Below are 28000 nucleotides of genomic sequence, written 5' to 3' on the forward strand. Positions count from 1 at the left end.
GCCCATGTCAGCACAGGCGTGTGCTGCTGTGCAACTCAGCTCTGACTCCATGTGAGGCTACCTGGAACCTGGTGACCAATCTGCTGGTTTTCCTGGTGGTAGAAAAATCTTTTTTCTGCCCAGGAATGATGGAGCAATCTGGGAATATAAGCCCTAATGCTTTTTTGCAGGTTTGTGGTTTTTTTTTCCTGTTAGAACACAAGCCCCCTGACACAGCTTGATCTGGCTGGGGAGAGCTCCTTTTATCCATGCAATTGGAATGAAAGAAACAAAGAGAGAAAACATTTTTCTGAAGCTGGCAGTACATTTAAGAAGGGGTTTAACTTCCTTCAATATCTAAGTTATATTGCTGCTTTTCTTGCTGATATTTATTATTTGGAAAGAGATAGGTAAAAAAATCCCTACGGAAACATGGAAGTGGGTTTTAATCTCGGATGTGAAGGACTTGGAGGGTCAGAACTATTTTATACACATGAATCTCACTGTTCAATGGACACAGCAGCTGCTGCACAAATTCATACAGGCAAGCTGATAAAGGATGAAAGTAATTTTAGCTGAAATAAAATGTGAGAGTACTGGAGGGAAAGACTCACAAGGATGAGGGGTTAATCATTACAGGACTGAACTGAGGTTCCAAAATGGAAAAATTGCTTTTATGTTTGATTTTGAGAGGTCTGCAGCTTTCAAAATTCTGGTCACAGGAGGATGTCCCTCAGTAGATGATTCTCATTAGTGTTTGTTGGAAACTTCTTTGAGGAAACTGTTTTTCATTGACAAGTTTAATCAGAATAGGTCTGGGTTCAAGTCTCTGCTTTGTTTGATTCAGAGTGTCCTGGGATGAAGAATGCTCAAGTTTTACCTTGGATCCATTATGCATTCATGAACTTGAGTATTACCAATGAAACAGTTGTTCTGTCATGGGGAGGTTTAAGGATGGAAAAGTTTTCCAATTCAAAACGATAACCAAAATTATAAAAGTGTGTGAAATTAACACATTTAAAGAAAAAACGACTATTTGAGTGAATCAAATCTTTGTTTCAGTCATTTTACTACTTATTTTAGTTTTGACCTTTTCATTCCAATTAACTTGGATTGCAAAACAGATGTTTTCAAGTTAAATGGAGCCATTGCATTCCATGTTGTCAAATATCACATACTGGTTATTCTGAAACTCTTTTCCACGCATTTTTCAGAACACAGTTCTTTCCTGCAAAGCATGCTTTCCTAGAACCATGCTCACTTCTGACAAACATACCTTTCCTGAAATGGAGTAACAGACCAGCTCCAGTCCAGAGAAGATGGCATTCCTGGTGGTTAGCTCACAGAAAGCTGTATCTTAAAACCACTGCTAACTCTTGACTAAATGTGCTATGTTACTTAATGACTTTTACCATCAAACCACCAGACTGATTTAACTGGTATCTGCTTTAGAAATATCTTCAGAGGAGCTGGAGTACAGCTCATGGAAATGGGTTGAGCTACGTCTACCTGGCATAGCTGCTGATTCTCTACCAGCAGCCGCAAAACTACTGGAAGAGCTGAAGGATGTAATTTTCCACAGCAGTACTTAAAAGACAGAGGTGAAACCTTTGGGTGTTAATAAATGAAATATGAAGTGATATTCAACATACATTTAAAGATAGTTGTAGAGCTTCTATATGTGATTGGAGTGTTTACAAAGGGGAGTTAGCTCATCTGCTTTCAAAGATATCTTTCATTTTGTAGATCTACAGCACAATTATAGAATTTGCTATAGATGGTTGATTATGAGGCTGTTTCCCATGTTCCTCAATGCTCAAGGCATGTGGAATCATATTTGTTTTCTTAGGAAAGATGATCATGATCAGCAGTTTTATCAGTGTGTGTGCCCACCTAGTACATGAAGGTCCACTTTGTAGTTCCAAGAACTGACAGAATGCTTTAGTGAGATAAGGAAATATAAACATTCCTCTAGGAGTGGTTGACAGGGAAAAAAAAACACAATTACCTCAGGGAGCCTTCTGAGTCTTGATTTCTTCTGCATTTCCCCTCTCAAAGACACAGAATACAAAATTGCATCATTCGGGGTCCCTTGATAAGTACCAGTTTCCCAATCCCAAACAGCCAGTTTAGCTATTTAGATCAAAGATACATTAATTGGCAGAGAAGAACTTAAGGGGAGGAAAAATACATTTGAGTAAGCTAGGAATTAATGTCCTGGATAACATTCCTAAAGGATCCCTTACTGTGCTCTTATCTCCTGCTGATAAGTGGCTAATGGATTCTAGACTTTTTTCTCCTTCATTTTTGGCCACTCACAATTGCCCAAGATGCCTGGAGAGCACTGCACAAACAAGGTCTGTCTTTCACCCTCGAAAATCAGGTACTTTGGGGTCACTGTGCCAGCACGGGAGGCTTTTCATCACAGCCTATCCTGGGAACCTGCTCTGGCTTCAACACCACCTTTGTGGCCCTTCTTGCCGCCCAGCTACTGTATGCTTATTTCCTTACCTGTGCTTCCTGCCTTGATACTCCTTAAATGTCAGCTCAGCTCTGCTCAACACCACATCAGTGTTATGTTGTCCTGTTGTAGAGAGGATCTAAGCTGTACAGGAGATAGAACTCTTACCCTGCAGGCTTGTCTTCCATGGGTTGGAGATTTTCTCCTTTTAACTAATTTTTAGCTCCATTACTTACTGACATTAGCCTGTACTTCTAATTAAAATGAAACTTTGCCTCAAGCTTGTCTGATGAACACATTTTTGAGGTATAAAAAAATAACTGAAATACTTCATTACTGACAACCACATGACACTGACATGGCATCCAGTCATTTTTTACATATTTTTCTTAAGTCCTAGGTGAATGGTTGCCTACTCTGCAGAGCCTGGAGTTGTTAGCATCTTTGAATCTTTGTTCTGTATGTTGCCCCTCAGGTGTCACTAGTAAGCTCTTAGGTCAGTAGGACTTCAAGTCTAGGGCTTGGTAAAAAAGATAATATGGGGGTTTTCCTACAATCCAGACAATTTATAGATGTAATTATATGAGTCCTTCAAACTGCTTTCTGAACCCATACTAGACTTCGGAACAAATAGTAGTTCATTAGTTCATGCATACTATCTCAATTCTAATGTTTTAAAAAGGCTATCAGCTATCATCCAAATAAGTTTTGCATTTTGATCCAGTATCTGAAGCCTTGTTAAGTAACGTCCCATCTGCTAACCTATATTTCTAGAGTCATTTAAGCAGCTAATGCAAATGAATCAAATAATTCCATCTGTACTGTATCAATATTTGGGAAGCTTTTTCTTACTCACAAATTTGTTCTTTAAAACAAAGAATCTCATTTTTTTCCAGAGAGTACACCACATTTTCTGATAATCCACTTCCCCTAATGTTCTTAATCCTAAAACCCTCTAGCAAGTAAGAAAGGATAATTAAGGCAACGCATTGAATATTCTGGTAAGTCAGTGTTCAATGAGATATAAGGAGGAACCATTGTTATACTGGCAGCCTTTGCATAGACATTGGAAACCTGAAGATTGTAAGTACAGAAACCCCTCTCAGAGAAGACTGGATTTGTCTGCTTACTCTCATATTGCAGCTCTTACCATATGATTGTGGGTACCATGTCAGACAACCAGTGCTGTGTGTTCTGCTTTTTACTTCGTAGATCTGGGCACTTCTCAATAATTATACAGAGGCTAAACCCCATACATTTTAATTTCCATAGGCAAAATCTATGTGCCATATAGACTGCATGACCCAGAAAGTTCTCCGTTAGTTGAGTCAATTTTTGCTAGTTGCATTTGAGAAGAAACTTTAAATTGTATGTTTGCCTTACCCAGGTTATAACCATGCTCTTGCCCTCTATGGTAACATTAATTTTCTTAAGGCGGTTGATTCATATGGATACCCAGATGGGCACAAATAGAATCCTTCCTGAAGCACCATGTATTCATTTACAACTTCAGTCTTTTTCCACCAGAATCTTAATCCATAGACACTAAGCAAAAAAGCAGTAGCCTCAAGTATACATTGAAAAACAGCTTAGAGTAATTCATAAATGTTTCTCTAATAAAAGGTGGATTTATGTCTTCAATACTTACCAGGCAGAAATGTTAATAGAAAAAGAAACCTTCTATAAAAGATGATAAATGATGCTAAAATTGGAAATATATATATTATGATATGAAGTCCAAACAGTAAATCTTTTGCTTACCATTTGGGTATATCAGTAAAAATATTTCAAAGTAAGTCAACCAAATGAATGGAAAAGCAAAATTGTTAATCCATTGTAAAACCTCTCACAGGTATCTCAGAAACATAATAGTTGTTTATCCCCTTGATATGGTAAGAATATTAGAAACTATGAAGTCAAAGGCCAATTTCCTAATCAGATGGCATTTAGAGAGCTATTTTATTTAGAGATCCTATGCATTTTAGAACCAACTCTGAAATAATTCTCCATCTTCTGGGGAAGCAAGATGGCATTCTGCTAAATGCTAGAATTTTATCATTTGAAGGGAAAAAAAAAAAAAAAAAAGGCAAAAAGAAAGCAGCCAGTGAGACCTAAGAATATAAAAGCATTTGAGATCTCAGAAGGAGTTTAAATCAATGCACTGCCACAGTTACAGCACAGATGAAAGAGCCTGCTGTCTCAATTGCCAGGAAGCTACTTAGAAACTCTCACTTTGATTTTTTTTTTTTTGGTAGTCCGTTGCATTACCACTAAATGCGATATATGGGGACATCACTGCTTTGATGTTTTACAGCTACAACAAATGGAAAGTAATATGGTAGAACAGTCAAGCTATGTGATTTGCGTTTGTATATACAAATATATAACCATCAATCTTCTTACTTCTAGACTGTGTATCACTGCCACCCATCTGCCTCTTTACTGTTACTTCTGTTTTCATAAAAATGGCAATATTTTATACCCATATTGTGAAGAGAGAAACGTGTATTTTGCAGGGGTGTAAAAATTAAAATTTTCTCCAATCTGTTGTCTCCTACCATGAATTCACTGTTGGCAAAGGATTTTAATAGTGCAAAACCCCTGTCACTTCCCCCCACCCCCAGCAACTCCCATGGCACTCTCCTTAGCTGTGAGCAGTTCCAAAATGTCCCTCCCTATGAGAGGGTTGTAGATACGAATCTTCTGCTCCTTCAGTATCCGAAGCAGTAGATTCAACAAGCAGAGCAAAGTGTCCTTGGCCTCTCAGCACTAACTATAAACATCGAGGCATTATCACTAGCAGGAAAACTTGTGTGCTGCTTAAAAGAGTGGAGTAAGAGAGAAGGGAGAGAGTAATGCCTGAAGAGGAATGCATTGTTTCCTCTTTCTAGTGTTACAGGGAATATTTTCTCCTCTGCAGCATCTCCCAATGGGAAAATATAAGGACAGCACTGAAGGGGAATTGCTTTAGTGGGTGATCTGGAAATGCCTCAGCTACTTTGCTCATGTTCTGCACAGATGGCACAGGTCTTCCACACAGTCCCCCAGGATATGTCAAAGTTTGGACTGGAACCACATCTACTTTTTTGTAGAGTGGAACAATAATAAAATGCAATATCTGGATATTTTCCCCATTGCTCCTAGAAATGGACTAATGACAAGAACTTGAGAGGACTTACACAGACAGAGCTCTCAGTAAATAATACAGGGGATTTGCCTCAGTAAGGACTTCAGAAATCAGCATATATTTGTTGTGTAATGATTCTACTAAAACCAAAGGCATTTATAACTTTTTCACAACAATTTTATAGCTGATGTGTGGTAACTGTCACTAATAATGAACTTTTACTGAAAAAAATGTAAAATAAATGTTTCAGATTGATGTGAATTATTAATACCAATCATGTAGCCTGTAAAATTATTTTTAGACAATTATAATCTCCTGACATTTTTTTTCAGTTCCTCAAGTAAGATTTGTAATGGCTCTGGATCCTCTCCTCTCTGTATTTATGTTTATTTAATAATTGAGCAGACAGGTCATTTCTTATGCAAGGCATCAGCAGGGACCTTTGCATGCCTCTCCCATCATTACATTTTGCAGAACAGTTTTACTTGCAGCTTTATCCTGTGATTCATCTTACATTCCCATTCTCCAGTGAAATCATTTGGTGTATGTTTGATTTACCAGCAGCAAAGCAGGCATCACATCTTTTAGTATCTTAGACATGTCTGTGTAGATTAGAATTGTAACCTACAATTGCAACTTCTGACCAGTTTTAGATTTCATGATACTGAGAGCACACTATAATTGATCGTATATAGCATGGTGACTTGCTTGTCTCTTTTGGGATGTAAGGGGCAACCATTGGAGTCTGGATCTGGGGGCAAGGGGAGGAGGTCAGATGTTAAAAACTAAATGGCAGCAGTTCTACAGAGATAGGCAATGCAGTAAGCCCAAACTTGTGCAAATTTATCTCCCTGAATATTAGTGCAAGATAAAAATATGTTACCTTTCTAAACAGGAAAAATGTAGCACCTTTCTCTTCTAGCTCAAGTTCTAGTTCAAAGCTAGAGACTAGAGCTAGTGTCTAGCAAGACAGCAGGACAACACTTCAGCAGGACAGCTAACAGCTTCATTGTCATCTGGACCTAACTCTGTTCCACAGGTTGCTCACAGGGCTTGTCTCACATATTCCAAAGAAGAAAAATCTACTTTCTACCTAAATGTTTCAGATGAAAGCCTGGATCAGTGAACAGTTGAATGTTAATTTACTCATAAAACAAGTTCATTTATATTAGATAGGATCAAGAGATATGAAATAGGTGCCATCTCTGCCATGCGAAGTCCCAGCACTGCTTGCCAGAACCTGGGCTGATAAACCATGTGAGCAACTGACCCACACTTGGTCTGCTTCTTATACTTGTCCCTAAGTGGCCTCTGTTGGCCACAGAACACAGACTGCTGGTCTGGCACAATATGATTTTGTGTATGTTCTCAATTTGAAGCTACATTTTTGTCCAGGCTTTTGCTTCAGGTTCTAAAGGGAGGCACACTTTGCTGAGTTTGGTAAAAGCATGAAGCTGAGGAGAGGAGTTGAGCAGGCAGGGCTGGTTGCAGTTCAGTTTCGTGCTGCTGCTCTGATCAGTGTACAAGGCACAGACAACAGCTATTACTGCTCACCTTTATCCCCTGTTGAGGTGGTTTAATAAGACATTAAATGAGAAATGGAAGCATCCAAAAGGTAGTTCAGTTTTAAATATGGCCATAGCTGGACTGCTTTTCCTCCTCTTCACTCCCAGAAAAGAAGATACCAGCAGAAGAGGGGGCTTAATGTTCCCCTTTGCAAGGGAGGGGAAGCATGCCGGTTGGCAGAGCAAGCAGCAGGAGCAAAGTGGGGGCTTTAATGATGTGTGGAGACAGGTCAGTTCAGTTCTTCTGTGATTTTTCCGGATGTGTGAATTTGAGTCTCACCTGGTCTGTTGCCCTGCCACTTCTCTTGTGCTGAAAAGAGAGCACAGTGTCATTTAAAGTGGTGATTCAGAGGCAGCCAGGTATGATGCTAAAAACCTCTCCCTGTGGTGTGGAAATTGTCATGGCTGATGGGTCAGGGTGACCTTTTATCTTGACTTCGTCTGAAGCTCAGAATATTTTGGAATTTCCTAAACACATGCCAAATTTTCTGTTCTTTTGTATGTGTTAGTGTTTTAATATCTCTTGCTCTAGGAAAGGCTCATAAACATAAGCATTTGCTTTTATCACCGTGAAATCAGTGAAAAGCGTGTATTTGGTTAATTATCTGCACCATTGAGCACCAAAGTTATAAGGCTCCTACAGAAGAGAAGGATTGTCTGAAACCACTTGCTAATTCTAAGTATTTCCATTTCAGACAATGTTATTCCTTAGTACAGAGTTTTACATTTTTCTTAAAAAATTGCATCTTGCCTTCAGTTCTGGAACCTACTTGGCCTTCCAGGGAAGACAAACAGAGCACTGCACGTAGACTCACAGGGATCAAATGTTTATTCTTAGTGTGATATCATCTTCTGCACATTTTTATATTATTGCAGTTCGTTACACTGTACCACAAGATGGAAAACAGTAAAAGCCTCTTTATTTATAAGGTTATCACAGGTATCCTCCAGTGTATCTCATGTGTATACATCCTGTCAAAATATTTCAGGATTTTGACAACAGTGCCTGAACTTGTTTCAAGTAACTTGACGTGGCTTTTAACTGTATTATTTACAGTTCTAGTATTTTTAAGAATACCTAACAAAAGTGTTATCCATGCACTAAAAAAATAGAGAATCCCTTGGTGAACTGGAAGGTTTAAATAAGCATCACTTGAGTTTTGCAGTTAACTAACTTGTACAGGAAATTATTATTATGTTCTCTATAATTGTTCTGGAAAAAAAAAAGAAAGTCTTGAAGTCTATGGAAGGCATCACAGACCTAATTAATGCCCACACTGTTTCTCCAGAGAAACAGATTTTGTAGAATGTAAATGCACTGCATAGAAAATATTCTTGTGCTTATGTTATAGTTTGCTCTTTGTTTTTTTTCCTGGTACAGCTGCAGTGTATTGTATTTTACAATGTGATATCTACCTGTCTTTGGAATTGCAAATTGTATTATCATTTCTGAAATGTGAAAAACAATTATATATTTCCCATATTTTTAAAGTGTCAATGTCAGTTACGATCCAAGGTGTGTTTTTGTTTTCTAAGGAGTGTGATGTGCACATGCACACATTCACGTTCTAAAATAGGTGGCTATTTCACTGTTGTGTTCATTATGTGTGCTTCTAAGTGTAGGTATTAGCAGGAACACTGTTTTTAGCTTTTAGAATTAAAGCTGAATCAGGGGCTGAAAACACTGACACATCTGGAATTTCAGAGTATTTCCAAGGACTGACAATTAATGGTACTAAACCAACCCTGAACCTCACCACTGATGGATAATTAGAGTTTAGTTAATGAAAAGGTGTTCATAGAAGAGTCAAGGATTTTTTTTTCACTTGTTAGTTTGGTTCGAAATCTCTGTGGTTTTAAATCTGAGCTGATATCCACAAAGTGGTCCAGAAGAATCTATGTAAATGGTCGGACTATTCTCTGCTGTCAGTAGTTTTATGTTTACATTTTGAGTTCTACACATGAGGGATCATATGTTTTCAAGCTATACTCCTATCTGTGTTTCTAAAGTATCTAAAATAAAGTGTCCTGGCCTCCCAGTACCACTGAAAGGCAGGTAATTAGCTGAAGGGGACTGTTCTGTTTTATATCTGGCAATGCTCACCCCATACTAACAGATTTGCTTAATGGGTACTGTTTGCTGTGGTACTTCTGTTGAAGCCAGATTCTTCTCAGTGAAAGGACAAGAGGCAATGGACACACACTCAAACACAGGAAATTCCAATTAAATATAAGAAAAAGCCACAAGGGAGATAAGACACAGTTGTGAAGTCATTGTATTTGGAGATACTCAAACCTCAACTGGATTCAGTCTTGAGTTCCCTCCTCTATTAACCCTTCTCTGAGCTGGGAGGTTGAACAAGACGATCTCCAGAGATGCCTTGCAACCTCATCAGGTCTGTGGTTCTGTGATTTGCTTGACTGGGACCAAACTGGATATGTCTGTGGTTCCTGACCAGAGCAGGCTGAGGAATACCACAGCCTGTTTGGAGGCAAAGGTCTGAGCAGAGCTCTGGGGGTTTATCAGTGTGCTTGCACACTAAGCGTTAGTGCCACAGAAGGCGCGCTTGGGACGGGGTTTGCAGGCTTACTTCTGAACAGCTTTCTGCTCTGGTCTAAGGGCTTCCATTAGAAAACCTAGGCATAACTAATGTTATTGAGTCCTTTTTTTTTTTTCTTGAACTGCAGTGGTGGTATAATGACATAGGATTAAGCAACCAGTTAGTATCCTGAATTCTTGTATCTCTTTCCCAGTGAAGCTGCAGAGGGGGTCATCCGATAATCAGTAAGTCCAAAGAGCTTGCTAATTCTGTATGCTCCTCTGCCAGGATGTTGCTGATAACTGGCTTACATTTTGTAGGTGTGCAGTGCAATCCAGAACCAAGATTTCACTGTTATAGATGACTACTGCACTGGACTGCGAGCTCTTCTTTACCTGAAAAGCATTGAGGAACTTGAAGACTGGAATGGACAGAGTCCTGCAACCATGCGCCATCAGAAAGGAAAACCAGTACCTAGAATTGCTGATCTGATGGGAAAGGTATGTTGTTTTGTTGCCACTCCTGTAGAATGATGCTATGTCTTGGCTTTGAATGCCATTCCATAATCATTGTATGCAGTTTCTGCTACTTACCTTTGGTTAACCACTGCTGCTGTCACAATTAGTCATCAAGTCTTTTTCCTTCTGAGTTTAACAAATATCTGAAGACAGCTTAAGATGACAAACTTGAAATGACTTGATATGGGATAACATTTTAACTATAAATATGATCTCTCCACTTGATTCATTACATCACATCTTTTAAAAAAGTGTAGGATGCAAAATTACAAATACATCGAAACGAGTTCTGCAACTGTTTGTTTTAGTGAAACTCAGCTTGATTCAGATTGATATTAATATTGTGCCAGAAGTTCTTGGCTGGTCCAGCCAGGGTGCAACATTAAGGAGACATTAAATCCCCTTAGCACTGGACCTTACTAGCTGAGATGCTTGTGACAAACCAGCTCAGTTGGAACACTTGATCAGGTAGGAATGGCCCTTTGATCATCATACCTGAGCATCTCATGGTCTTTTGTGTGTGCTGACTCCCAAATCCTCTGCAGGGCAGGGAAGTTACAGGTGAGGAACAGTGACACCTAATAATTTAATAGATTCCACAAGATCATGTAAACCTAGAAAGTCTGTGGTGGAATAGGAATGTGAACTATGGTCGCTCTGAAATTTTAAACTTTGGACTGCCTTTCCTCTCTGCTCTAGTTGTTCCCTGCTACACGAGCACCTTTGGAGATTTTTGGCAGATGCAATGGGTTGCAGCTGCCCCAGTACTGCTCACCCTTCCACCAGAGCACAGGCTGATCCGTGCTGAGAAGCAGGGAGGTGTAACTGGCTTCCTACTGATGCCCTGCTGCCTACTGCTCTAAGCAAAATACCTGCACAGCAGGGAGGCTGAGCTTTTGTTTCTGGTTACTAGAGGGGTTCACTTTGAAGACTGATTTCAGTTATGCATCATGCCTATTGATTATCCTTCTAAAAATCTGATAGAACACTGTTGCAAATGTTGTAAAAAGTAAAAAATTCTAAAATAATAGGATTTAGAGTGTCAAAGGCCTCCAAATCTCTGCTTATCATTGCTGATGACTGAAGTTGGATTTAACAGATTAGAGACTCCTATATTGTTGTTGTTCTCTGTGGAGCTCTGAAAATTACAACATTACTTTCCAGGAGGAAAAACAATCCTATTCCTAAAGCTCTGGATAATAAGCTGCTTAAAAATACGATATAAGCAGTTTCATTTTCATGTACTTATGTTAAACAGTTAAACTTCCTTCCCTTAACACCTGTAGAAACATACACAGCATTTCCAACTCATGTAACGGAGATTTGTAATTCTTAAAATCTGCTTTCAGTGTTCTTACTGTATTACCTTTGTATTTTACTAAACAGACAACCATTGTTAAAGACATTTCTCAAGTCCTTTTCAATGAGAAAAAAAATTATAATTCTTATTCTTTTCCACTTGTCACTACATCAATAATTAACTTTAAGAAGGTAGTGTGAAAAGATGCTTTAAGGAAGCATTTAATAATTCAAAGGAATCTTAACTTGAAACAGGTCACATGAAAAAGAATTAAAAACAAAGCCCTGTGTAATCTTGTCTGGCTGGCTCTGTCAGACATTTAAAAGGAACAAGGCATACAGAATGTGACTCTGTATTTGATTGCCCTTAGCACAGAGTTATATTATTGGATCATTGCTACTAAATAATATCATAGAAAGGTACCCAGTCTGTGTCATTGAAAAGGTAGTGTTGTACTTTAGGCATAAGCTCAGGGTGGTTGTTTGTTCAGGAATGAACATTCAAGGGAAAAGGAAGAAAAATAATACAACATGGGTAAAAGGAAATACCATGATAAATGATCCTACTAGGGGCAATCGAATACAAAGGCTTGATATCATTAATATTTATAATACCATAATTAGCAAGACTGTGCCTAAGCAGTGTTATTAGTGTAACTAATTATGTTATCATAAACTAAGTTTGCAGTATTACAGGAATCAGTATTCTTACCTTCATAAATTATTATCAATATTGGATTTCATGTACTCGTGCCTAGTAAATTCAGTTAAGTACTGTAGTTTCATCTAGATCCAAATACAAGTATCTAGCTTCACAGCAAGTCATAACACACTTCTTATTCCCTTTCTAAAATAAATTCACTAAAAAGTATGTCCTTACTGTCTGTTAGGAAAAGAGAAGATAGCCTGTTGATGTGATGTGTATGTTCTCACTGATAAAAGTAACGTGTAGGAATTTCTGTGTTATACATGGAGTAAAACATGACAGCCAAAATCCTGCACTAGAAATTTAAAAACTTACGAGGATCTCTCCAAGTTTGTATTGGTATTACTGGGAGATGAAATGCAGTTTATTCAGTAGGACCCTGTGAGAAGCTAAACAGCAAATACTGATATGAACTTTTGCATTAAAAAATAAACCAAAACACAACACAAAAAAAACCACAAAAGAAAACTGAGGATGCTAATTTTGATATGTTGTATTTTTGGTGCAGTAAATGTAAAAATACAAAGGAATCGTGAATTTTGTGACAGCATTCCTAGTAATTTTAATATAGAATCATGAAGATAAGAAATTCAGGCAATTGACAATTTAATGAGAAGGAACTGAGGGACAAGAATTATTTTCAACAGCATCAAGAACTACTTGCCTTCTGTTTGTATACAAATCCATTGAGTTTTTAATATATTGCAGATTTAGGACCAGTCCTATTCCCAACTAAGTATGTTTATAATAGTATCATTTTTTATTCACTGTGCAATATTGAATGTTGATATCCATATTTTTACATAGCAGTGCACTATTCTTTTGAGAATTATTTTTATGTCCTGGTTCCAGCATCAAACAGAAGCTGAGTGCAGAGTATTGCCACAGAAGAGTGACACAGTAGAGTTTCGGCTGGAAACATTGTAGTATTTTATGACCAGAGTAAACTAAAATACTACTGCAGAGTAAAGTAAATAGTTTCTTCTAAATGGTACACCTGACATCAAACTGAAGCTGTCTTGCCATGCAGACACCAGATAAATTACAAACAGAACAGTTATCATTGTGTGTTGTTCCTTTTATCACAGTAATTTCCCCTTCCTAAACATAAAAAGGACTAAAAATACTTTGTTAAATAGCGTAATATAAGCAGCTTAATGGCAAACATATCAACTTTTGACTGAAGAACAGAATCACATTGATTAGTACCTGTTCATGTTTCTGCCTTAGTGAAACTAATACTTTCATCTGATAATTTATAGCCCTTAACATATGAGAAGCATCATAGCCCTGGAAAATATTTTGGAACCTTGAGTGCTGTTTTTATGTTTTTAACTGCTGCAGAATGTATTTTTTTTGGTATATAGACCCTACATTGATCATCTTTGAGCCAGCTAGTAGATATTTTTTGATAGTCTTTTCAACAGCACTAGTTTTTTCCCTTTTGCTAACACAGCAGTTGCTCCCATTTTCCAAGATGTGACCTGTGGCACTACACTGCCTGTAACAGCTGTGAGATCGCCACTTAGAAATGCCAACCTCCATCATGGCTGCGAGTCACTGGGTGATACCGTTTTCCATAGCTCCACTGGTTTTATTCATTCTTTCCTGTTGTTGTAGCCTTATCCATAACTGCTCCAAAGACGTTCCTAGCACAACTGCTGCATCAGACTCACAAAGGTGGACGAAGCCAGTCTTTTAGGCTTCCTTCCACATTGCTTTTCTGATGGCTTCTTTAGTTGTGTTTTTTTCTGTGGGAGGACCTGGTGTTCGAAGCCTTGACACAGATGACTTTTGTTAGTATCACCTTTGAATCACTTTTCCATTAAATGTATAGAAAAAACTTACCTGTTCGTCTCAGCTACAACCTCAGCTTGCCAATCTTGACACTGAGATGACAGAATGGCAAGGTAATGATGACACCACACTGCTTCTCACTGACTCCCTCGAGGAAGAACTTTTGTAAAAGCACACTTACCTCAGCATGAATTTAGGGCTGAGATCAAGTGCATGATGCAACCAGGCAGACATTTAAGATGTAGAGCATGTTCTTACAACCCAAAGTTATTAGGATGGCTGTATAAGAGAGAGGGAAAGCACAAGTAGTGTCAAAAATTAACAGAATTATGTGTTTAAATAACGCTGCTTAGTTTCTTTGGGAGATGCATGACCAGGAGTGACAAAGATAACTGTTCTCACCAGGCAGCTGGATAAGGTTCAGTATTCCCCAGAGGTGCAATTTGATCATCTGTGTGTAGTCTCTATCTCACCTTGTCTGTTTATTACAGGACTCTTATTAGTTGTTCACTGATCTTACTCCAGAGAGCTGAAGTGACTATGTCTCAGAAAAGCACTGGTGTCAGCTGGTGATCAGAGAAGTGATATAGTGTTTTTCTGTGTAAACTTCCAACTAATGTCAGCTATAAAAAAACATACTTACTGCAGTGGCCTCTACACGTGCCAGGTAGCTTAACGTTAAAAATATGGCAGTGTATTCAGTTGGTAGATGTGGGTTTATAGGAAGAGATAAATATATATGGGTGTATCATACCTTGCTTTCCACACTTGCAGTTTTGCAAAAACTGATGGGTATTTGGTCATGTCTAAAGGTTAAAAAAACAATTAAAAAGAAGACAAAGTAATAATTTAGGCATCTTGATTCCAGAAATATCCAAAACAAACCGTTCTTCATAGTGGATCCTCCTCAACTGTTAAGGTTATGCTGTATTGAAAATGTTAAAATTGTATCTGGTAAAAACACATTTATGGAAGGTAGTTTTCTCTAGCAGACAGATGAGAGAGAATGATCCTGGACATGCACAGTGTATGAACTTCAGCAAAAATTCTTATCACCTTCAATTTAGCAAGTTGCTGAATTTGGTCTCTGAATGCCTGGACTTCCCATTAAGACTAAAATATACACCAGCCTGAAGAATCTTGGTGCTCAAAGTTCAGTCTTCTGAACAGTACAAATATGCTAAATTCTAACTTGAGTGCAGTAAAATCTAAATAGCTTTTTGTATGGCAGAGAAAAATCTTGCTTATACCATCAAGATTTCATACAATACATATTACAATAGCTCTTCTATTAAATAAATAGATAAAATGTTAACTCTCACCCATACATGAACACTATTGCAATGTATACACCAAATTTTGGCTGCCTTCAGATACTTCAAGACTTCTGACTGCCTTGACTGAGCAGAGGTTTTCACCCTTCCTGTTTGAAAGTACTTCTTGTTCAGGAAGGGAGGTTTGTCCAGTATGGTAAAGAACTGTCACCTTTTTTTTCCAGCACTTTTACATAAAGAAGACAGAAAAAAACATATTTGTGGCCACGTTCAGAAATACAGACCACCTCATCATATGGAAATCATGCAATAACAAAATTAACATTGATAAAGAAACCCTTTTTCCTGTATTGCCATCACCAGTTCTGAAGAAGAGTCAAAGCAGGGAAAAAAATAATTTTAGCTTGTTTGATCCTTTTTCCCAGTAGCTAAGTCTTTCACCTGAAATATAGCTCTCAGCCAGGCAAAGTCCTATGGAGTGTAAGCCAGTATTGATCAAGAAAATTCTTGAGTTAGGATATTACTGGAACTATGTGTCAGCGTACTCAGAGACTGTTGCTGCATATGCTTGTTGGGTTGACTGAAAATAAGTCTATGCAAAAATATATTTGAACCAGCATCTGCAGGCAGATGAGGAAGTGAGTCCTTTCCTCCTGCTTCCCCCATTCTCAGTTTTTCACCTCCTTCCCTGACTTGATGAAAGGTCTCCACAGGCATAGCTCCAGGTGGAAGCCTGATGGTCCCGCTGTGGAGCATCAACAGCAGCATTTCAGGGAGCACCAGCAGAGCAGATCTTGGCACCTCACTGCACAAGTCACACTGACCAGGTTTGCTGTCATGGGGGAGCCACCCAGCATTTGCAATCCAAAAGCAATTATGAGCAATCCTGGCCTGACCAATTTGTAGAAAAAAGGATTTTCCTAACATTATTTGGTTTTCCCTAACTGGTGTATTATGGAAGTTTATGTTGTGATTATTTACAGTACTGTTTCTCACAGAGACTGTAAGTCATTACATAAAATGTATCTTCTCTAATGGTGAAGGCATTTGCAGTAGAAATGGATAAAACAAAAGGAAGTAGGATTATTAAAGTCAATTTAAAGTAGTTTAATCTGTGTGGGTTTTATATGAACTGTATGCTAAATTTGCTTCGAGCACTAAGTTTAAAGTTTCATATTCACAGCCAGTAAATGTGGCTATTAAGAAAAAAATGTTTTCGTGTTTACTCCTTGGCTGTGGCAGTTTTAGTGTGTTCACTGCTGGCAACGGACATCAAGCCAGGGAAGTCCAACTCCTGATGCAGAAAGATTATTTTTTTTTGTTTAAATTGAGGCATTGCCAAAAATACATAACTCTTTTTTTGTACTCTGCAGTTTGTTTTACTTAGTGAAACGGCCTGGTCATACCCTGCAGCATGCATTCATTACAGTGATCTTTGACTGGCAGATGCAGAGTAATAAGATGCATATTTTAGTGCTTATTATAATACCCTGTCCAAAAACAACTTGACAAATTTGTGATTTCGACAGTATCTCATTTTGCTGGCTGCAGTGCTCTGTGATTGCCTGGTCCACGTGGCTTCCAGATTATGCATACCACCAATACTGCTCATTAAAATGGCCACAGTTCACCAGTTTCGGTAGCTTGGAACGAACTTGGAATGAATTATTATACAACAAAGAGGCTGCTGTCATGCAGAACAAAAGACAAGCAAAAGAGAGCTTTGGCTTAATGAGGCTAAGTGAGTGTCTCCCCTGCATCACCAGCTACTTGACGGCCTTTGAGCATGGATTTTTTTCTCCACAGGCCAAAACCTTTGGTCTATTATTTTGTGTTTATGCACCTTGAGGCTAATATACATTTTAATATGCTGCACATGGAGAAAAAAATCAGCCATTAGATTAGAACATGTGCACTCCCTGTTAAGTTAATGACAGCCGAACATAGAGATAAATTTAGGTTTTCATATTTAATTATAGCACAGCACAGTACGTTTAGCAAGGATAAATTGCACTATTATTATGCTTCATTTTTTTTTGACATCTCTTCATATTAACCATGCGCACTTACCCCCACTTCCTCCCCAGTGTCACACATAATGTCTCTCTGCATCATCCTTCTCCAACACCATTAATTTTTTTCTTCTGTACATTTGTATATGTATTGTTGTATTTGTTACCTAGGGTTAGCTTGCTAGTTGGATAAAACCATTCAAAACAGACCTTGTGTTAGGTGATCTGCATAAGCAATAAGGACAGAAAAGATATTAAAAGAACTGGCCTGCTTGGCCAGATTGGGTTTCTCAGGTCTGCTTCCAGAGCAGGGGTCCCCAGCCCTTCTCCCCGGGTGCCTCCAGTGCCCTGCGTGCTGTCTGCCACTGCAGAGTGGTAGCCCCTTTCTTAAGCAGATGAATTAGAAAAGCCAGATAAATAATGCATAGAAGGTTAAATAAGGTCTATAGAATTTTGCAGTTGGATAATGTTAATATGGACGATGGTAGTGTTAATATAAAATGTCTCTCTTCTGAAGAATTTAGCATTGTTTTATTTTATAAGAATTAAAACAGAGCTAATGTTGCTAGGTGGTATGTGCTGTTTGCTGGGGCTTTGTACATGCCTTACCTCTGTTTGTCAGGAATTAGGCCAGACCTCAGCCATATAGAAGTCAATATGGAATTAAACATAGGGGCAAGCTGGCATGCAATTCAGCCTTCACATGCCCTTATCAAGTTTTAATGGAAATATTTGATGATTTCTGTGCTGCCATGGATTTGTTAGTGATGTTGGACTATATGTTGCTGCCTGAGAGAGCTTTTAGATTTCCTTTCAGCTGTGGGCTGAGCTATTCAGGTAACTGTGGTTTGTGAAAAATATGTTTGCATGCTTCAGAAAATTAAGAAAATACTGCTATTTTCCAAAATGGATTATAGCAGGTAATAACTCATAGGAAGAAGATTTTCCTCCTCCTGCTGTGTGTATAAGCAAGTAGAAGATATTATGCTACAGGCTTATTCCTAGATTATTCCTTATTGGATAGTTGTTTCGTGACAAAAGACACTGTGGCTTGATGACCAGAGGGTCATGACAGGAATAATAATCACCATATGAAAGGGTGTCTGGATCTCGGTGATAAAGCATTCCTCATCACAATCAGTCAGCATTTGCTGGTGCAAGAATTTTCCTCAATGGCAGAGATCAGCTTTTTCATATTCATTGAGAGCAAATCAGTCTCTCTCTCCCCCTCTCCTTCCCCTCCTCTTTCTCCAGCCTTCAGCTCTGTACCAGCTTTTACTGCCAAGGAGATTTTTCTTTGTCAGGTGAAACTCACTGAGTTTGGGGATGTTTAGGACACTGCAGTATTTGCTGGATTGGTATTAGTTGCTGACCCTTGATCTTTGTGTCCTCACCAAGTGAGGCCCTGGTCAGTAGTGATTTGATAGCTAATTGTCTACAGTTCAAGCACTAGAAAACATGTCAGCAATTAATTTATGTGTGCAAAACTCTTCTCCCTGATTTTTTTAAGTGCAGATTTTGATGCAAGTTGCATCCATGAAAGCAAGGTTATGCCTTTCAAGATGTAAGCTGTAATTACTAGTCTGAGAACCTGATGCTATGAAATTCTTCCTCTAGAATCTACCCCTAGTGAGATAATTCATTTATTAACAATATTGTGTATTTCTAAGCAGTACTTCCAACCATTTTTTTATTCATTAAGCACTGGTAACATGCTTGATGTTATAGGAGATGTAGTCTATTGAGTTGCAGGCTGCATGCTACAGACATCCAGATGGCTTAGAAACATCTATGCAATCAGAAATGTCTCTTCTCTATCTACAGGTAGCTATTATTAGTAAAACCTACTTTTATTTCTGCATTCCCGTTTTGTTTATGGCACTAGCCACAGACGTCCTTACTGATGGGCATGTAAAGACTTAGGCTTTTAGCTTGTGAAAGAATCATTGTCCCTTTAAACTTCTCATCTAAGAAAGCTGTTTATTTGGATAGCAAGGTGCTCTGTGGACCACAGTGCTCCATGCAAGGAAAGTGCAAAGCGAAGTCCATAGTATTGGTCATAAACAGCAGACGGAGTATTTGTTTTCATTCTGTTTTCCAATAATTGTGTTGGGTGTATGCTGGTTTTGAGAGGAATTTTGACTACATCTCCTAATTCTCTTAGGAACATATTTGGCCCTTAAGCAGTGCCCTAAGTGTAGTGACATGCACAGATGGATGAGAAATCTAGAAGGAGTGATTTATGGGGAGAGGCTAAAACTCTCAAGTGTCCATATGTCCTGCCTAAATTATGTGTATATGCAAAAGAGGTGGAGAACTCAGTGGTCTACAAATATTTGAAGTTTGCAATCAATTGAGAGAGGGGGATTTTATGATGTAGAGTGAGAATTCAACTAAGACTGATGAGTTGAACTGGAAAAAAAAAAAAAAGAAAGTGTTCAGGAGAAACAGGAGAAAAAATATCCTGATTGGTAGGAAAGCCTTTTTGTAGACATGATGGAGGTTTCATGCTGGGTTGCTGAGATTAAAGGTAGGAAAACCTTTTAAAACTTGAAGTCTGGGAGAAATTTGGGGTTGCCAAGAGTATGTGCTGGACTTGTAGATTTTTCCTATCTCATTTGCATAAGCTACTATATGGCCCTTTCCAGTATTTCAGCTGTGCGCTAGGGGCTGTCCTTGGAAGCCACTGCATCCTAACAAAATGTTCAGATAGTGACTCAATATAAGACTCTGGAGCCAACTGTATCTAATAACATTCAAATGAAACGTCTTTTTGCTTGAAGATTAAGATCATACTTAAGGAACATGATTCTTTCCCACCTATTTTTATTATGTGCAATAAAGATTAAAAAAAACCCCACCAAACACAAAAAAACAAACCTTGAATGTTTTACTGTAATTTTGTGTGGTTTTGATCCAACCACATAGATGCCTCAATAGTCAGAGCAGCACTTCCTGAGTTTTGATGGACAAATGAGTTCAAAATGTCTTTCTGTTTCATTGCCCATTTATCATACATTGGCACAGGGCAACTGCCTCCAGTCACTGAACAGAGCTGTTGGGCACACTATTTCTAAATGTAGGACCTGAGAAAAGATATTTCTGCACTTTGCTGACCTAGTCAGCTGTACAGAATTCATTAAGGCCCAGGTACTATGTTTGGGTTGTTCCAGGGAACAATTACCGCCAGCCTGTAATCTGCTGCTCCACAGCACACTGGGGCTCTCTAATAGTTTGAAGGGCCTGGCAAGAGTTTTATTGATTTCGTGGGATCTCGTTCAGGCTGATTGCACTTGGATACTCTGATGGTTGATGTTTAGGAACACCTACCCTAGCTGTTATTAAGAAGGTGGGTCTAATCCTCACATAGGTAAGGCCTTGTCTGTTCTTCATTCAACTCAGCAGACAAGTTTTAATGAAATAGCTCCCTTTCACAGCTGCATTTTTGATTGCCACATTTGGAACTATCCAGTGTAAGTCACTGTATAACCCATTTATTGGTCAGGATATGTCATATCATATATCTGTTCTTTCATTAATCATTTTTTTCCTTCCTGTTTGACTGCTTGGAATAACTGACGTATTTTTTTCTATTACTGTGTTGTATTTCTTCTGAGTTGCTGATTTATTTATACATAAAACCTATAAAATACCTTGTTGTTTTACACAGTATGTCCAGAAGCGTTTCACTGAAATAGTAGTGGGTTTTTTGTTAAGATTGTTCAAGACAAGACTTTGCAGTTGAGTTTAAAGTAGTTGAATTCTAGAACCTATTGACTGTAATTTTATTTCTTTATACTACCCATCATGGCAGCATAGAGCTGATGCTAGATGCTAATCATTACTTACCATTTTCTGAATAGTTGGGCTGTCATTTAAAATGTTAAATATATGCCAAAGGCATCTTCCCAATTCCAGACCACAAGGTTAATCCAGAGACTCAGCAGTTTTTCACTGCCTTTGCTGTGCCTTCTTTCAAATGCTGAGCATTCCTGACATTTTGAAGTATCCATTTCCAAAAATTCTGTTTCTAAATTGAAAACCGCTGTAAACCCACAAAGCTCTACAAGCACAAGTATAGCTACGTTTTCTCTTTTATTAAAATGTATCACAAAACTGTAAGCTACTCACATGCCATTGACATTAGCAGAAATGATATTCCGAAACCTCTCAACTTACCTGTGAAAGCAGAAGCAACAAGAAATCCTTGGGAGACTGTAGCATGAGTGTGCCTTTCATGATCAGCGTGTGTAAAAGAGCACCCAGAAGGAGTGAGCATCGTCTCTCAGAGCTGCCATTCTGGGTGATACAGAGCAGGATTAATAAATGCCTCACGCTCCAGAACTCCTCTCTCTCTCCTCACAACAAAGTCATAATCATTCATTTGATAGACTGCAGACATTTTGTTAGCAGTTTTGTCATAGCTTGGATTTTGACCTTCAGTGCCTAATCTGTGGGTGGGCTTCTGTGCCTGCTGCTGGGTTTTAGACTTAATTACCAGGATAAAGCAGATGGAGGAGAATCTTAGTGTTTATATTTTTCCATAGGATGTAATTTATTTCTCTGCTGTTTATCATGGAGGTATTTTTGTCTACATAGTGTGAATTGTTTGCAAAGGTATTTATAACAACATTTGAGTGATGAACGTGCAGTCTGAAAAGCTTGAAAGTCTGCCTCTCTGCCTCGATTTAAAAAAAAAAAAAAACAAACAACCCACATTTCCTACCCATCCAGTCTGTGTCTTTAGTTGTCTAGTTCCTAAATGGCAGTTTGGGAGGGAATGCCTGTTTGAAGTCATGACCACTATCTTGGCTGTCTGACTACAGGTTCCTAATTCAGCATGTCTTGGGAATATAGTATTTAGCTTAGAACTGAGCATTTATTTTGCACTGGCATCTTAACACAGTCTATTGCAAACATCCAACTTAACTGTCCAAATACAATCCCCAGCTCGTCCATGGAGAGAGGTCCCAATTTACAGTAGCAGAATGGCTGAATTACCTGTAAGGAGTCTCCAGCACAAGGAGTGAAGTCCCTGACCATATGCTTTGCCGTCAGCTATCAGAACATTGGATTAGTTGAACGTTACACACTCAGAGTGGGATTTATTTTCATTCTCCTTACCAGTATCTGAAGCATGTGTGCATGTCTGGATCTAGGAACATGGCACTAGACCCCTGTGTTAGGGCACGTGAAACTTTTCCAACCCAGAAGCTTAGTGTGGTTCAGACAGTGACAGCCTGACAAGCAGAAACACAGTCACAAAAGGATTCAGAAAGTTGTTTCCAAAAGCATATGCTCTCGCAACCAGGGGGACCATTCCTTCTTCAGAGAGACTAAGTGAAATACTGACCAGGCTTAATGCTCCTGGGGGTGAGGAGGTCAGACTGAAAGGGTTGAGGCATTCGTCCAAAATGTCATCCAACGCTTTTGAAGTTTTTGAAAGAAAAAAAATTATGTGCAGCAATGTGCATGTGAGTATGTGTGCCAGAAGTGTTTTTTTCATGTTTGTGTTTTTCAGCTGTTCTGCAGATATGTCCTGAAACTCCAGCAAGGTTCTCTTATGCTGGAATTAGGGGTGCAGGAAAGACTAGAGGACTCCAAAAGCTTGGATCCCACAGCTGGTGTGACCACCTTGTGTGGTCACTCTCTCCAAAAATAGCATCAGCCACAGAGGTTGCTCCTGAAAGTTTATTTTAGACACTAAGAACTGTAACCAGCCACAAGTAAGCCTCTGCTGTTAGATGACATCCCAACTGACTGATACTCATTTAGAGAGTGGAATAGGATCAGGATATCACAAATGGTTCTTGAACAGTACCTAGATACATTCAATATTTGCATCCACAACTCTAGTGGAATAAGTGTTAGTTCAATTAAAATTAATTCTAAATTAATTCAAAGTTAGTGATGTTCATTGGGCCAGGAGATCCTCAGTCACTGCTGTGAAAGGGACTGCACCGCAACATCACTTGCAAGCACTGAGATCATCCAGTGTTACCAGCCCAACACAAGATAATTCGATAATGCAACTGCAATGAAAACTTGGAGACTCAAGAATTAGATAGGGAGTGATGGATACATAAAAATCTCAGGTCATAACCCTAGTCAACCCCCCTGACTCAGTCCCATAAGTGTACTTTAATTTTGTTCCTGTCTTGAAGCTCATAAACATGCTTCTCTTCACAACACACACCATATGCTGTTGGAAAAGGGCTGTAAAATTTTATAGATATATTTCAGGGTATTATAGAAGTATAACAAAGTTAAAAAAAAATAATTAAAGAAATACAAAATGTTGAACAACCGAATTAAAATATTAGAGTGGGATGGTTTTATTGCATTTGGTTTCTACTTGGCTTTTACAGTCATGCAGGTTTACAACTCTTTTTTTAGAGTTAAGAAAATTCAGAATTTTTATTTTAACTGTGATTGTAAACATTTGCTTAAACACTTAAATAATTTATGTACATTGCTGAAGACTACTTAGTTTTAGCTCAATCAGTACAAAACTGATTTCTGATGTTTGTCTTTTGAAAATGCTTTACCTGGTTTTAGGGAGATATTTGTAGTTCAAAGTTTTTACTCATACGAATTGAAATGTTAAGTAGTTAAGTAGCATTACAATGACTGTAATGGTACAATAGTGGTGGTGACCAAATTCCAGATACTTTGTTTAATCTGAAATCAGTTTCAGCCCAAAACATGCCTCCTTTCCCTGGATACTTATCAGGGAAAACAACATGATTGCTTTCACTAGTGCTGCTCTCTTTGTCCTGTGTAGAAGTGAATAATAGACCAAATGGTCATCTCAAAGGTGCAGTTGGACAGTAGAAAAGCCTGCTGACTTTGGTAGCATAGCTTGCCTATATTCTCCCAGACAGAAGTTTCTGCAACTCAAAGTTTTAATTTGTGGGGGGTTTTCCCCAGAAAAATCAGCTGGAGTACTAGACATTGGAACTTTAGCCATGGAAAGAGTCCCTCTCAGAAACAGTTGAAACGAAGTTAAAATATTTCAGGCTTTCCCTCCTACAATGGCTCCACAGTGGCTGTTCCTGGCTTGCCCTCCTGCCACCTTCTGCCCCACCTTGCCCTGTGAGTCCATCCCTAAGGGATGCTCTGTAGAAGCTGCCCTGAACCATGAACCCTGTTGTGGTGAAACCTGTTGACCCTCACGGCCCAGTCCCAACACTGCCTGTCATGTGCTGTAAAAGAAGCAGACTGGTGATGAAAATTTTAAATTGTGGTGTTTGTCTGGGCTTATGTTTTGGAGAAATTTTTGAAAGATAATGAAGCTTAGTGATCTGTGCTGGAGCCAAGGTGCTAGTTGTGAACTGAGCCTAGCCAAAAAATTCAGCTTTGTTTGTGCCCCTGATGGCTTTTATATACATAAGAACAGTAAGACTTGAAAAAAGGCCACTGTAAATTTTCACTGTAAATTTTACTGTGATCTATTATAGCTCATGGTATCTTAAATTATCCTTCACCCCTTATCACAGCAATCAGAAACTTCAGATAAAGGTTGAAACCTGTTTTGCTTTGTCTTGCTACAGGGCTATGTTCTTTTCCCCAGCTTACAAAAAATAAGTCTTTCAAGACATACAAAGAGTATGGCATGAAAGTCAGAGTGTCTCTGTCTCATTTTCATGTGGGATGCTTGAAAGGAATTAACTTGTGCACACTGCTTGTGTATAAATTAACAACAATGAAAGTGGTAAATTAAAATTGCTACATACATTTTATTTTTAGCTCCGCTTTTCATTTATATAGAAGGATTTATTATTACTGAGATTTACCTTCTACTAAGAGGTTAAGAAAGGAAAGTATGAAGTAGCAGTAGAGCAGTTGTAATTAGCTTCTGGAAAATTTCAGCTTGCTGAAAATGCTGCAGCATGTCTGCTCAGAAACCAAAGTTGCTGCAAGCACACTGGGCTGTCCTCCCTCCATCTTCTAGGCTGAATTCCCAGCATTTTACAATGCAGCAGTTCAGCTGTAAGGCTCAGCACTTTCTGAATGAAAAACCCATCGTCCCCATCTCAGATGAAGCACTGACCTCCAGCATGGCCTCCACTTTTTCTTTTTTTCCCCATGGCTCCTTGCATGTGCTGGCAATGAGAAGTGTTGGTGACATGGAAGCCCTGAATTGGCTGTCCCAGCACAGAAGCAAACCAGCTCTTGGTTCTTTTCTTCAGCACCATCAGTACCAAAAGGTGCTTTGTATCTTGTATGCTAGCTTAAACCCCAGGGGAAGACTGTTCTCCATGACTCCATTCCAGCAATGCTCTTTTTATAATACTGCTGTGTAAGGTGACTGAGTTGATTTGGAGCATGTCCACAACTGCGGAACAAGGTCCCAGAGGTCCTAAGATTCAGACAGAGCCTTTGCCTTTCACCCTGAGAGTAGGCAGCACTTTTCCAACTTTGCCCTCTCTGTTCCAAAGTGTATCTATGTTGCTGCTTGCTTTTGTTTTTTACAGGAAGAAAATGTCTCTAATGTTAATACCTGTGATAAATAACTCTACATTAGGACATACTTTTTATAGTTCTGCATTAAGCTTTTTAACTCTGTTTCCAGAGAGTCCCTGGTGACAGAGAATAGTGCTTATTGAAACTAGTAGGATGTTACACTGTTCTAGTTCATTCTGCCTGGGCACTGACATCAGAAGTGACTAGATTCCTGTAGGCACCTAACTTCAAAAAGGAGAGATAAGTCTGTACCTTCAAATTAAATGTGCCCGGGAATATTCCTAGGTGCTTAGGCCAGCTGGCACCAAGCAGCCTGTGCCGATGATCTGAAGCTGTTAAGTCTCCAAAGCAGGTTGGCTGCAGGCAGGCTGCCTGCTGGGAATGGCTCCTGGAGCATGCCAGCTTCTAAAGCCTCTCCAGGAAATGCCTGGGACACTGATAGTCAGCACAGGCCAAAAGCAGGCACGAAAACATTGCAATGCTTTGTTAGGGTAGATGACAACCTCCTTGTGCCCAGGAACTTTCCTAGACATTGATTTACAACTGTGGATATAGACTGTCTTGAAAAAGACTTTGAAAAATAAAAGATAAAACAATTATTACAGTACTTGGTGAGTGGGCATGAAAGATGGACAGATGGACATAACAAAGAGCTATATTGAATGTTAGTGAAAACTGAACTGGGAAAAAGAGCTTTCTCAGGCTTCAAAATCAGGAAAAAACTGAGAATTTTTAGAAAAACTCCAGAAATTGCTTCTATCGAAAATGTAATAGAATGTAATGTAACATAATATAAATGTGTGGCTAGTTTGCATAATTCTGCATGGTATGAGTAGTGTATGTGTGTATTTATGCATTATCCAAGTATGGACAGTATAAAAAATGATAGCTCACTGTCTTTCCAAATGTTATAAAACAGCTAACAGTTCATTGCATTCTTGTGCAATGTTTGTAGTTTGTAGGTGGGATAAAGTTGCAGTGGCTTGAATCAGACCACTCAGAAGCTATGTTAACATTAAGAAGTAGTGCAGACAAATAGGCTAAATAGGAATGGAGTTGGAGAATGAAATGGTTGATGCTGCAGACTGCTGTCCACACAGTATGCATTCCTGGGTTTTTCACTGTGTTTGATCTCTAGTCTGGTCTCATAGACTAAATGCCCATTAGCAGCTGGAGCTCATTTTAGGTGCACTCCTGGAGTACACATTCAGGTTTCATTTCGTCCAAAATAAAATCCAGTCTGTATTCTCTGAGACTGCTCTTCCATAAGAACCAAAGTTCAATATGTGGGGATAATCAAGAGATTCACTTCAAAGGTGTACTCCTGATCTAAACTAAAACACTAATGTAGAGGCACCTGGAGAGCTCATACAGCAGCATTACAGCCATGCAGGGCTAATGTGCCCAACTGGCAAGCAAGCCCAGGCCATCAGTGGAGCAGACAGAAGCCATTAGCAGTCAGAAAAGAAAATGTTTGCATAGACAAGGAAAAAATTTTTGCAAACATAAATGCATTAGCACAAAGCAGAGAGGAAAAAAAATCTACTGGTAATTGTCTTGCATATGGAATTCTTCGGATTGGCAAGAAAGTTGTTTTGCCAAAGCTTGCTTACAATAGCAAAAAAAAATAATGCACCATATCAGGAAAGCAAACTGACCCAGAAAATGTAATTTTGCACCTTTGTGGCTTTCATGCACTACACAAGAGCAAAAATAAACTTTTGGTGCCATTTGCACAAGCATGAACTTTAAACTAAAAGCAGAAGCACAAAAGCAGAGTAGAGTCTGAATGCCAACTGGACAGCTCAACATCAGTAAATGCTGGATAGCAGAGACACTTGTCATTTTGTGAGAATCTAAAACTGCTGACAAAAATGTACAGCACCATATTACACAATAGAACAATAAAAATACCAGCAAGACAATGTAAATTACCAAGAGAAGTCGAACAAATTAAAATATCAGGAAGTACAAATAGCACACAAATACTCTGCTTTTAACTAAATCAAGTGAATAAATTAAGCATGTGACTAAACTGGAGCAAACAATTCATAAAAGTTACCTACAGAAAGTCAGAAAACTTAGCTCAAATAGGCAGCAAGCTGTCAGACCCCTGTAGCAAAGTATCTGCATAGTGTTTTAAAAGTCCGGGATATCTTCTAGGCAGATGAGAGCTGGAAATGGATACAGCAATGCAGCCTGGGGAGCACTTGCTTAATAGAATGTACTCTGCACTCAGAGCAAAAGCAGTAAGGA

At 38.8% G+C, this 28000-nt stretch overlaps 1 protein-coding gene and 1 long non-coding RNA gene across 4 annotated transcripts in view; one reads left to right on the forward strand and one right to left on the reverse strand.

Annotated features, from left to right (window-relative positions):
- The window catches only part of DPYD (dihydropyrimidine dehydrogenase), a 335213-nt gene that overhangs the window by 280834 nt on the left and 26379 nt on the right, over nucleotides 1-28000 (forward strand). For both annotated transcript variants that reach the window (XM_051624784.1, XM_051624785.1), the window contains one exon: nucleotides 9993-10172. In XM_051624784.1, the coding sequence (XP_051480744.1) occupies nucleotides 9993-10172 (180 nt within the window). The remainder of the gene's footprint in view (nucleotides 1-9992; nucleotides 10173-28000) is intronic.
- LOC127386983 (uncharacterized) lies at nucleotides 12733-27915 on the reverse strand. Of its 2 annotated transcripts, XR_007890026.1 has the most exons (4): nucleotides 27811-27915; nucleotides 21458-21577; nucleotides 14174-14271; nucleotides 12733-13972 (listed from the first exon to the last, which is right to left on the reverse strand). It is a non-coding gene; the product is annotated as an uncharacterized LOC127386983 (long non-coding RNA). The 2 variants fall into 2 exon arrangements; XR_007890025.1 differs by having other exon boundaries at nucleotides 12733-14271.

The sequence above is a fragment of the Apus apus genome, chromosome 7 (genome assembly GCF_020740795.1).
Source record: "Apus apus isolate bApuApu2 chromosome 7, bApuApu2.pri.cur, whole genome shotgun sequence".
Taxonomy (NCBI): Eukaryota; Metazoa; Chordata; class Aves; order Apodiformes; family Apodidae; genus Apus; species Apus apus.